Source organism: Amphibalanus amphitrite, unplaced genomic scaffold (assembly GCF_019059575.1).
Source record: "Amphibalanus amphitrite isolate SeventyFive unplaced genomic scaffold, NRLGWU_Aamphi_draft 000743F_arrow, whole genome shotgun sequence".
Lineage (NCBI taxonomy): Eukaryota > Metazoa > Arthropoda > Thecostraca > Balanomorpha > Balanidae > Amphibalanus > Amphibalanus amphitrite.
In genome coordinates this window covers 71,117-84,008 of record NW_024882237.1, presented here as the reverse complement: position 1 = coordinate 84,008, position 12,892 = coordinate 71,117, and the positions used below count along the sequence as shown (strand labels likewise).

Below are 12,892 nucleotides of genomic sequence, written 5' to 3'. Positions count from 1 at the left end.
GGGTGTGACGAATGGCTGGTCAGTCAGCCACTGTGTCTGTCTGTCGACTCACGGTGCCTGTCCGTGTCTGACAGCCACTCGCTGCAGCGGCGGCCTTGGCGGCCCGTCAGCGGCTCTGATCTGGCAGTGATCGCATGACAATGGTCGGCTGGGACGACTGCTGAGCAGAGCTGCAGCTGTCGTCAACCAGAGACTATCATCTGGGCTGTGTCTATGCCCCTGGGGAAGCATGTGATGCTGTTAGTCTGTCAGTGACATCGCGCGTCAGCGCAGAGTGATATGGTAACTGGTAATGTACAGTCGCGGTCGCAGGAGAAAGATAATCTGTTCAGTGAGCGGTGACCGCGTCGAATTTTCAGTCACGAACGACTGGGTTGAGCCGCGCTCAGCCAGGATTCGGACTGGAGTAGATGGATCGGAACAACCGCCAGACACAGTGAAAGCGACAGTGACGCGCTGCTCACGCGAGTGACGGAACCGTAACGCGAAGCTGACCCGGATGCTGGCCGCCGGCTCTTGTCGTGTTCGGCGCAGGTGTCGGCTAAGCTTCGCCCCAGTTCCTGGTAGATGTAGCTGGCAGTGTCCGGTTAGGTTCGGCTAACATCGACAGCGTAGGTGTCTTCTTCCATACATTGTCCCTCCCATCCTCACCACTCCTTTTCCTGATGTTGACGTCTGATGTCTCTCCAGCCTGTCCGCTACCAGCCGGCAATAGGCGGAGGCGACTCTTCCATTCGGCTCAGTTTGACGTCATTGTGCCCGGTATAGCGGGCTGACCACTCCGCCCCGACCGGTCCAGGCCGGTCCAACTCCAGCTCAGCCGAACACGGCTCAGCACTGAGCAGCCAGAGTTGGGTCGCTGCGCCTCGCCCCGACCTGTCGTGTACCGTTTCAGCTAGCCGCAGCGCGGGCCCGGCTATATAGGGCCAGTCTAAAAATGGGCTAGTTGTGGGTGCAGAGATTGCTGTGTCAGGGATTGTCTAACTGATGTTTGGATACGGATGTTATTAACGTCTCGTTTGAAAAGCTCATTACAATGCGATGGAAATACGAGCATCATTCCTTTTACCCGGACGCTGGCTATGGCGATGGCAGCCTCCATCGCCCTGCTATTGCTCTGCATGTTCCGTCAGAACGGATGCTAATCAAGCCACCCCTTCTCGGGGGACGCGGCCCGCCATCTCCCTCTCCCACCTCCGGTTCTGACCGCCAGTCACCTCTGCGGCGGCCTCTGAGGATCGGTGAGCCGAGGTGTGGCCATTGTGGCGCTCCGGACCGGTTCTGCGGCGCGCCGGAAGCCCGGCCTGCCGCCCCATCTGGGAGTGGTACGGCCGGTGTAGCTGTGGTGCCGGTGAGGGTCCGTCCAAGGCTCCAGACCGGGCGGGGTAGCGGGTGTCTCGACAGGTTCTAGATGGAGCTGTGGATGGTCTGTTTGCAGTTGCACGCAGAAGTGTGAGGCGATAGATGATGGATCTGGTGAGCTCTGCTCACTACCTCACAGCTGAGTGAGCGAGATTGAGGAGAGGTTGTCTTGATGTTTGTATTTGAAACTGATGATAACCTCTCGTTCGTGCTGCGCTCTGCAGCACGGATTGCATGAATCACTGACGTCAGTCATGCACATCGTAGTCACTATTGTTACCTCCGGAAGGTTTTTAGATTCTTTTCCAGACAAGCCGTCTGGACAAACACACCGCAAGCCAAACACGGGACATTGTGTTCTCGGAATGCGGCGCCATTCAGTTGGCTACATCTCTGTTTGGTCGCCGGTGGCATTTCCTGCGCGAAACGTAAACACGGCTGCCGTACACAGTCAATGTCAGACGGCATACACCATACCTCGGAGCCACTGCTAGAGCACTAACACTGAAGCTCGGCGCCACTGCTAGAGCATCTACTAACACAGAACTGCGCCGCGCCATGCCGGTGGATGGTGCGGACAAGCTCGGTGGTCTCTGCGGCACGCCGGACGGCGCCTCGCAGGCTCTGTTTATCCACCGTCACCTTGAGATGCACGGAGGAAATAGACCTGTGTTGTCGCTCTGACTCTGGGGAGGTTAGCCCCGGAGGCGTGTGTGATCCCAGGGAGGGTGGTTCGAGCGACGTTGGCACGGCTAGATGCCAGGTCGGGTGCAAAAACTGTGCGTTGGGTGTGGACTGAAGAAGCTGCAGTGGATGTGTGCTTTGTTGATGTAGCACTGGGGTCTCGGGGCCGACAGGCGATACTGAAATCCCCGAGTGTCTCTGGTGTATGCGAATGTGTTCAGTGACGGCGAGTCGACCCGGTTCGATCCGCCGGCCGACAGTGAACCGTTAGCTGAAGGAGGATCGGTCTGATGGGTGATAAATGCACCGCAGCCCAGTGACGAACACGTGTGCTACAAATGGTGATGAGATGTTGATGATGCTCTTCTCGTTAAGTAATGGTTGGTCAGGATGACGAAAATCTCGCAGAACATCGCTGTTCAGACCGCTATCAGCCTTCGGAACGATCTGAGCCGGCTCTGGTCTGTAGATTCAGGACCGGCGGAGGTGATATATCATCGTAATAACAGGAATCGTACGGGTTCCATCACGACGCCGTCCTCCGCAGGCAATGCAGTCTAGCCTAACCGTTATAAATGTTTGATCTGGTCTAGCCTGTGCGTGGATTCCTTGAACGTGATACCCGACCAGCCGGCCTTGCTGCCCAAGTCAACAAATATCTATAGGAACTGTTGACCCCGCTGATGATGATGCTGCTGATCACCTCAACTTGCTGATCTCTCAGCCTGAGCTGGTCCCGCTAGCATCACGCCATGGCGTGACTTCAGCCTACCGTTCCCCTTCCAGTCCCCTGTGCGCTGCACGTGTCGTCTGCGGGTCCCAGGCTATCAGACCCACGGGCTGCATTGTTCCTTAGCTTCCATCATCGACCGCGCCGTACCCCGCACCCTGCTCTAATCATCACCCCGCATCCCGCTCAACCGAACTCGTCGGGAGGGGATGTGTGCGACCCTGTGCCCCATCTCCCGTAATCAGACTCGTGAGGCCCGTCCGCGCTACCCTCTGAGAGACGCTGCCGCTGGTGGAAAGGGGAGCGCAGATTGTCTATCTCGGGTGGAGGTCGTTAGCTCTGAATGTTGGCGTTTACGATGTTGCCCTGGCGGCGCGCGGACACCACGCGGCGCGGTTCATTGTAACTCTTTGTGGGGGCCGCTCCGCGCCGAGCTCCCCGCTGTAGCGTCATCTCCGCAGTCGGGATGGCCGAGTCACGTACGCCGGGCACGCCCACCTCTGCCGGGCAGGGCTGCCGATCGTCGACCCGCAGACAGACCTCTGGGATCGAAGGTCCCGTCAAGGTCAGGGCGAGCGCGACGAATCGTCGACAGCGCCCTACCCCGTATTCAGGCGGTGATTACGTGCGCTTTGATTTAGCGGCGGCGTCTCTCTGGTCTACCCCGGGAGTCCCGGTGTCAGTTAGCTCGCTGATGACTCGCAGAATAGCGGTGTGGAGGGGGTGAGTCGGGTACTCCTCAATCTTACCTACCGCTTGATGATCGCTAGTCCAAAGTGCCGAACCTCATCCCTGAATGTCGGGGTTGTGATCCACAAGTCTATCCCAAATTCAGAGACGATGCACTGGCGACGCGGCCTTCTCTCAGCTGCGCAGTGCGCAGCTGGACACGTGAAAAGCGGCGTGACCCGTGACTCAGGTCAGCCGAGGCAGGGATGCTCCAAATGCACCGTCAATGAGGACTGAATGCGGGTCGCATACGGAATGAGTCGAGCTTGCCGACACGACCGCGTTCAAGTGGCACGCAGTGGGCCAGCTGGTCGGTCGATATCCAATACCAGTCCGGTGGCCTTGTTTAGTTTGTTTGCCAACCGGAGAGAGGGTCCTTTCTGCCGGGCGTATCCTAATGCTGTTCTCTCTGCTTTGCATTTGTCTTTGGGAACGGCGAACAGCCGCTGGTAATTCTGTCAGTTGAACCAGCGGACTGCTGGCTACCTCTAGGGGATATGCTTCCTTTTTACGGGCACTAGCCGAGACTCTGCTCGGTCCCGGGACAGCTGTGCTCCGTTATGTCTTCATTTAGGAGTTACGACCCCGTTTTACCCCATGACCTGTCGTTTTTAGTGCCGCGCTAGTGACCTTGTTCTGGGGACAGGCTAGTTGGACGGGCTGGTTGTCCAGCGATCGTTACGTCTAAAAATGCCTCAAACAAACCTCGCTAGCTTCTGAAGCTGTCAGAATGTGTGTGAACTTTTTGGATTGATGTGAGAGCTGTGTATGGGAATTTCGTGACGGGCTTGGAAGTTTGTAATTCCTGCCGGTCAGAAAACTTACACATTATGAGTATGTATGTACAGGTCGCATTCCCTTAGCCTAGCGGACGTCTGGATATATAGCTGTGTCGTTATACGAGCTTTTAGACTGTTTTGTTTGGGCTGTGACCTGTCGCTGAGTCGCTAATTTCTGTTTTCCTGTGTCCGTTATACTGACCCAGTTTCTCCTCTGTGTGTTTCCAGGTGTTTATAGGAGCCCGTCGGACAGTCCCTCTGCGCCGCCGCTACCGTCGCCATCACGACGAGAGTCGAACGTCGGTCAGGGACAGGTGAGACACCGCCGACGTCGGAAGCGTTGTCACGGATCACGGGTCACGGTCACGGACCACATGGTTATGTGATTGTCATGGGTCACAGGGGGACGTTCACGGATCGCAGGTCACCGTCCTGGGTCACGACTCACAAAACAGTCCTGGCTCATGGGGCACGTGTCACGCTTATGGAATATAAATCACAGATCACGAACTTACAAATTATGAGTCACGGATCTCTGTTTCGCATGGTTTGGCTCCTCCCAGACGGGTAGAATCCCATGGCGCAGCGCTACGGCTGTCTCAGCCGCTCTGCAGTGACATTTCAGTCGCAGTGGTGCAATGCGACGCTAGAGCTGACACTCGGTCAATGTGAGACTTCTGCGGGCCGAGGCGGGTGGGGTCGTCCGCGCGGCAGCGAGCGGCGGGGTCACTGGCCCCGTGAGCGGCCGGCGAGCGACTCAGAGCCGTCAGTGCCGGTGGGCGACGTCCCCGGAGCTGACATCGTGTCCAGAGATAGCATCACTCCGACTTGACGCCCAGTGAAATTATTCAGTCCGCCTGCAACACTGTGCACTGTGCAGTTTCAGAGCAACAGCGATAAATAGGGTCGCTACGTATGTAAAACAATGTCTTACCTGCTCGCCAGATAGGATTTCAGGAAAAATACTTCCCTCCCATAATATTTTTTTCCTTTTTGCCAGCCGCTGTGCTCAGCTCCAGGCGACCAACACACTAAACCGGACCAACCCCCTCCCACCTCTCCCGCCCCACCCCCACTCACCCCGCGGTCGGCCTCATCAGATAGCTGCTATTGTCGGTCAGTGAGGGCCTGTCAGACGGGTTGTCCTCCTGGAGTCGTGTCTGGGCACCTGGTGGTGCAGCCGGACCGACCCGTCGAGGTGCACCGAGGCACGGGACGGGACACTCGACGTGGTGATTGTTTGGGGATCGGATGTGATGAGTCGACAATTTAAACTGGTGAATGCGAAATGTTATTCTTATGAACCTAGAGCCTTTTTAAATGAAACTAGCAATTGCATACTGTTTGCTACGAAATAATGATTTTTCTTTGATTGCGCCTATCCATATTATCGCACATGGTCTGGTCTAACCACTCTGCACGTTTAGCAACAATCGACAATCGACGGTGTCATTCGGGGAACCCTTGTAAGCATTTTACAAATATTTGAACAGCGATATGCGCGGATTACGTATAGCTACGTCCGGCTGACGTTGTCTCTGTTGACAATGCATGGTTATCAGCGGATACTCGACTAGACCTTGTCACACTGACGTGGGTTACAGCCGACCCTGGGGCCACCCCATGTGTGCTTTCACGGGAGAGCTGGGCCGAAATGAAACCGACCACAAACAGGCGGGCTTCCCCGGCAGTCTTTGGTCGGGTGGCATTCATTTAGCAGCGGTTAATCGTGGGTATCGCGTGTCCTGCTGTCCCATTTCAAAATCACAATTAAGTTGCCTTGAGCATGCAAATTGCTTATGCGATACAGATTTACTGGAATTTGTTGATTGAAATATGTCTGAACGTTCAGTCTTCAATTGCCTTGGTTTAGCTTGGCTTACTTTAACTTAAATGTTATTATATCTTTCAATAATGAAGTTGAATGCTGGCACGGCACATGTCGCGCGCCGAGTCGCCGACCACTGTGGTATCTCGAGCTGTTTCCGATTTTCGTCACTAGATGTCACTACGAACAAACGCCTGGATGTATGCTGTACCGCAAGACGCTCGACTGCTTGTGCGCTTGTATTGATGATAAGGGATATTGATTGCGGTACATGAAGCCTCAAAAAGCGGTAAATAAAGACGAGAGGAAAGAACTCAAATAGAAATAATGTGTGGCTTTGTGATTTTATGGGTAAAGTGCTGGGCTTGAGATCATTTAACCCTCGCCGGCCGAGGGGGGGGGGCGGGTGCCCCCCCCCCATAGGGTTTTTTCGCGATAGCTCCGAACACGCTGGCGATAGAGAGCTGAAACTTGGCATACCTGACCTTTGATCCAAGCCGCATCTTTTGACACCAACCGCATTTTTGGGTCAGGTCAGGTCACTGACCTATGACGTCATAAGTGAACCTCTGCACGCTCTTCAGATGTCGCAACTTCGCAACGCCCTCACTGCCAGAGGAGATGTCACAGGGAAATGAAACTTGCAGGATCTAGTATCCATTATGAGTCCCACAACTTGTATATCTCGGATTTTTCCTAAAGGTCATATGAGGTCAGGTCATTTTCGTGACCTCACCATTATAAGTCAATGGGGAAAAATTCAAACTGCTATTCTGGCGCCGGGAACGATCTCCAACTATCTCAAGCACACAGAATCGTGATTTTATGCACTCCTTGCAAGGTTAGATGCGTCACTTTTGCAATGTTGACCTTGCGTGACGTCATTTATGACGTCATCAAGGTCATATTAGTTTTTCGTCAATAACTCTTGATCAAATTGAGCTAGCGAGTCGGAAAAGCCACCAATGGACTCAGGAAGACCTGCCGAATCGAATGATATGCGACATGACCTCTTTCGACCAACTTCGTGACCTGGGGGTGCTGACCTGACCTTGACCTGAGGTCAACACCCCAAGTTGACCTGACCCGGACAAAAAGTATACCATTCGACGCGCCTGAGCGAGACGAACACGATGCTGCCAAAATCGGCGCTCTGCGGCCGACTTTTGCGAAGTTATTCACCAAAAACTGAACCGTACCTTGGGGCACTTGACCTGACCTCAGAGGTCACCGGTTGACCTAGGACCTTAAAATCGGGTACCAATCTCTGCGTCTCGTAACGGCGCACACGCTCGTTTTTTCCGCGACGCGCTAGCTCCACCAGGGGCGAAACGGCGAGGGGGGGGGTCGTACCCGCCCCCCCCCCCTCGGCCGGCGCGTATGTAGAAAACCAATAGGTCCGGCGAGGGTTAAATCTACAGAAAGCGTTTCTATGCATCGGTATGCAAACGTCCAGAAATGGCTGCGTTGATAATTCATTTTAGGGAATATCCGAGAGATTTGTGGCTTAGCATGTTGATTGTTGGAATAAAATATCAGAAAGTTATCTGTTATATATCATAGGCAAAAGCTCGTTCCCAGTATAAACGCCAGATGGTAATCAGTAGACTGTCAACGTTTCTATACATAAAATAGGCACAAATGCGCTACCAGCTGCGTTCCAGTCGACCTTTCATCGTGCCTATTTCGCTTCTTGCGCGGCATGTTCAGTGAAAGGAGGGATTATCTTTCAGCTTTGAGCAGGGGATTGTGACATTGATTTGCATATTGGTTTGGTCTAAAAGTGAGCGGTGTTAAATCCATAGGTCAGTAAGTACTTAACCTTGAGTGTGACAAAAGGTGTGCTATTTTGATATTATTTCGCTGCGTAAATGGGCTCGTGTTCCAAATGACTGTAGCGAAATATATCATTTTCTAAGGTTATAAGTTATTAAGTTAATGGCAGCATCCGTTTTTAGTTTTGTGATTGAGCTTTGCTACTCAGGAAAGTCAGGATTGGGGCCCGGCACGTGCCTCCTCACCCCCCCCCCCCAAACACGCATCTACCTTTCTCACCATCCGTCCCCCACTGAGACCTTCTCACCCATTCCATGCACGACCCAGTGCACTCCGGCCGATCACCGTCGAGTGCCTTCGTGCACAGCACACGGCTCACGCACAGTCAAACCGTGCACAGTACAGTTAGACCGGTACCTATAAAACCGGCCGGCACGGCGGCGACCTAGCCGCGCAGCTCCCGGCTTACCCACGCGCGGCGGTGCGCCGTTTGATCTCTCTGTGGAGGGGCGTCACTCCGGGGAGGGGGAGTGTGCTCAGAGCTGAGTTTGCAGTCAGAAGAGGGCAGGTCTGAGGAGTGAGTCACTGATTCAACCGCCTCGGATTGCAGCAGAGAGGCTCCGGCTCCGGGCCCCTGCCTTTGTGGCGGCCGCAAATCTGTGACTTCCCGACCACTCCTGAAGCTTAGCTGTGCTTAGTGATATGGCTAAAACCGACTATTGTTTTGTACGGATGAAATTAATCACTGGACTGTTCTGAGAAGGCTTGAAAATATAAGTGCATCATACACGTCGGTATTGTTACCGTTTGCCTCCGGCGCAAAACCTACTTCACAACATTTTCCCTATGTATTATGCCATGCATTGTGTAGCACATTCTCACATATCTTTGCCTCTTATCACCTGAACAAAGGTCGGACTATAATCACATTGGCCACATTGTTGTTGGGCCCAAATGAATTGTTCTGCCTCACCAGCCGTGAAATGGCCGCTGCTTCGATGATTGCCTCACTGTCGACACGCATGTTTCGTAATGAATGTCACGGCCACGCCCTCTCTCTGCTGACCTGATTACCCTTTCTCCCTCCCCTCGTACCTGCTCGAGTCGTGCGCGTCAGTAATAACTCCCGATGACGTCACTGTAGTGCTCAGGCGATGACGTCACTGTACGTTGTGTTTGCAGTCGGAGAGTCAGAGGATCAGCACGTACAGGCGGGTGGTGAAGAACGTGCTGGACTCGGAGACGATGTACGTCGAGTGCCTCAACGTCACAACGCAGGTAAGACCTCAATATATCCCTCAGAGCTGGGTCTGGATAAAAAAGGTAGGTAAGTATTTGATGTTGCGAAGTACCTTTGCACTGTACCAAGGCGTAATATGCGGGTATGTTTACTATGTCAAATAGTTTGTGTAAATTTAACGGTATTAGTTTTTTTTATACTTAACATGATAGTATAGTTATAAAATAGATAATAATATAATACTTAATTATAATAGTTTCATATTTTTGTCATATGCTTGCTACAAATGGTCTCACAATCGAAGTACCAGTACTTGCCGGTTATATCCTCATATTTGAAGACAAACGTCATGTTCGAAGGTGCCCAATGACCATTGTCCATGTCCACTGCCGATGTCCATGTGATTCCCAGTCCCTGAACACTTTCCCCCACCACCGTCGCACTCCCCGACACCATATGATCGTTGCGTGCAGATTACCTCGACACCGTTACGCCGATGTCCGTGAAGTTAGCGTCAGCAACAGCAACGAATACAGCGTCGGATTCAGAATCGCTTAAAAAACTCATATTAGGTCAATTGGGGGACGGGGAGCAAGAATATGACCTTTATTTGGCCCTAGCTCTTACCCCTTACCCCTTAATCGGCCCTTAAAGGAAGGGGCGCGTCAAAAGTGCCTCAAGGGTTCGTCTGATCGCCAAAATAAGGGTCGCAATCGATTCCCCGGGTCAATATCTAGCCGCAGCCTCGGGTTCCAGATGTGTGCAACTTACCCCTTACCCCTTCATCGGCCCTTAAAGGAAGGGGCGCGTCAAAAGTGCCTCAAGGGTTCGTCTGATCGCCAAAATAAGGGTCGCAATCGATTCCTCGGGTCAATATCTAGCCGCAGCCTCGGGTTCCAGATGTGTGCAACTTACCCCTTACCCCTTAATCGGCCCTTAAAGGAAGGGGCGCGTCAAAAGTGCCTCAAGGGTTCGTCTGATCGCCGAAATAAGGGTCGCAATCGATTCCTCGGGTCAATATCTAGCCGCAGCCTCGGGTTCCAGATGTGTGCAACTTACCCCTTACCCCTTAATCGGCCCTTAAAGGAAGGGGCGCGTCAAAAGTGCCTCAAGGGTTCGTCTGATCGCCAAAATAAGGGTCGCAATCGATTCCTCGGGTCAATATCTAGCCGCAGCCTCGGGTTCCAGATGTGTGCAACTTACCCCTTACCCCTTAATCGGCCCTTAAAGGAAGGGGCGCGTCAAAAGTGCCTCAAGGGTTCCTCTGATCGCCAAAATAAGGGTCGCAATCGATTCCTCGGGTCAATATCTAGCCGCAGCCTTGGGTTCCAGATGTGTGCAACTTACCCCTTACCCCTTAATCGGCCCTTAAAGGAAGGGGCGCGTCAAAAGTGCCTCAAGGGTTCGTCTGATCGCCGAAATAAGGGTCGCAATCGATTCCTCGGGTCAATATCTAGCCGCAGCCTCGGGTTCCAGATGTGTGCAACTTACCCCTTACCCCTTAATCGGCCCTTAAAGGAAGGGGCGCGTCAAAAGTGCCTCAAGGGTTCGTCTGATCGCCAAAATAAGGGTCGCAATCGATTCCTCGGGTCAATATCTAGCCGCAGCCTCGGGTTCCAGATGTGTGCAACTTACCCCTTACCCCTTAATCGGCCCTTAAAGGAAGGGGCGCGTCAAAAGTGCCTCAAGGGTTCGTCTGATCGCCAAAATAAGGGTTGCAATCGATTCCTCGGGTCAATATCTAGCCGCAGCCTCGGGTTCCAGATGTGTGCAACTTACCCCTTACCCCTTAATCGGCCCTTAAAGGAAGGGGCGCGTCAAAAGTGCCTCAAGGGTTCGTCTGATCGCCAAAATAAGGGTCGCAATCGATTCCTCGGGTCAATATCTAGCCGCAGCCTCGGGTTCCAGATGTGTGCAACTTACCCCTTACCCCTTAATCAGCCCTTAAAGGAAGGGGCGCGTCAAAAGTGCCTCAAGGGTTCGTCTGATCGCCAAAATAAGGGTCGCAATCGATTCCTCGGGTCAATATCTAGCCGCAGCCTCGGGTTCCAGATGTGTGCAACTTACCCCTTACCCCTTAATCGGCCCTTAAAGGAAGGGGCGCGTCAAATGTGCCTCAAGGGTTCGTCTGATCGCCAAAATAAGGGTCGCAATTAGAGATGCCCTTTTTGAACCCGCGAACCCGCTTTCTGCGGGTTTTCAAAACCCGCAGGGTTTTTGGCGGGTTTGAGAAGCAAAACTTGTCGTGTGGCGGGTATTTGGCGGTCAGACTTAAGAACCTATAATTTTTTTTATTTTTTTTTTAGATGCAAAACACAATGCCAAGTGCATTTGCTCAGGTTAACAATACAACATTCATCAAAACAACTTTTAAAACAGAACCAAATATAAAAATATATCAAGGAAGCACATTTCAAATGCAAAACTGAAAACAACCAGCAATAGCATCCACAGTCTGGCAATGACCAAACCAGGGTACAAGCAATAAACTACTAAGCATAAATAAATGCTGATGAAAGCATTCCATAAAACATAAAAGACCCTGAAAGCAAACTTATAGGAAGCTGAACTGAAGTCTATGTGCACTGTGCAGTGTGCACTAGATATACATTATGGAAGAACCCAGACTTAAATGAGATGTTGAAAATCAGAGCAAATGCCACATGTTACTTTATTTGCGTCTGGTCGGCATAAAAAAGAGCTATCAGCTAAACAAAATTTGATGCAAATTCATTGATTACCTATCCTACTCTATGTTCTGTTCCACCCTATATTACGAAAATAACACACCAATCACCCTTACAAAAAATCAAAATATAGACTGGCCGGCCCAAACATAACGCAATACAATACTGGCGCACTTCCGACATTCTGACAAGGATGGGCATTTGACTGCGTCAATTTTGGTCTCTGAGGTGAAGGAAAGCTGTCATTGATGACGCAATAATTTTCAATCAGTTTTTCTGTCTTGGTTTTTGAATGCCTCAAAATAGCAGTTATACATGTTACAAAACCACGTAGCTGGTCGCATTTATTTCTTTTGTCTTTTTACGTCCTTATCATTTGTATGCCGACAGATGACCAGCCGGAGAGCATTACCAAGACCATCTATAAAATCATTAGGGGAGAGTGGGGCACATTCGTGCATGGGGCACATTCGTTTTCAGCAGTTTATGGGAACACGAGTGACTGCACGAGCTCAAGGTAAATTATGGAAATATGTCTATCATTGCCGCCCTTCGTTCACCGTAGAAGACAACACTGTACCTGCTGTCATGCTTGATAAAAACGCAAATTTGTAATATTCGTGAGCTTTCCAAACTTTTCTCATATTATCCATTTTCGTGATCCTGACTCGGAAATGTGGTTCAGCTTTTCAAAATTGGGGGTGAAGAAGCTCACTCTATTCACGGAACTGCTGCAAACTTGTTTGTTGAAAAAGTGTCATTTTTTCAAAAAGAAATTTTGAAATATATTACTAATAACGTTGTGGGGCAGGTTCGTGTACGCACTGCCTGGGGGCACATTCGTGCATATTTTTTTTAGTTTTTGCGATTTATGACTTTATCTGTAGTAGGTTTCTCTAATGACGCTCGCCTGACTCAGTCTCGACTGCTTGCGACGTCGTGACGAGCAATTCACGCGAACTTCGCGAGGTCACGGAGGCCGGCAGTTGGCACATTCTTGTTGGCCAGCCCATTCTTTCTACATATGTTGTGCAATGCATTCTTGTCGAAAGGAATCAAGTGAAATGACCCCCTGCC

The 12,892-nt window shown here is 51.7% G+C and overlaps 1 protein-coding gene across 1 annotated transcript in view; it reads left to right on the top strand.

The window, feature by feature from the left end:
• Positions 1–12,892, top strand: part of LOC122365481 (active breakpoint cluster region-related protein-like) — a 78,504-nt gene that overhangs the window by 42,884 nt on the left and 22,728 nt on the right. Inside the window, exons 3-4 of the mRNA XM_043336722.1 lie at positions 4,513–4,598; positions 9,071–9,166. Coding sequence (XP_043192657.1) covers positions 4,513–4,598; positions 9,071–9,166 — 182 coding nt within the window. The remainder of the gene's footprint in view (positions 1–4,512; positions 4,599–9,070; positions 9,167–12,892) is intronic.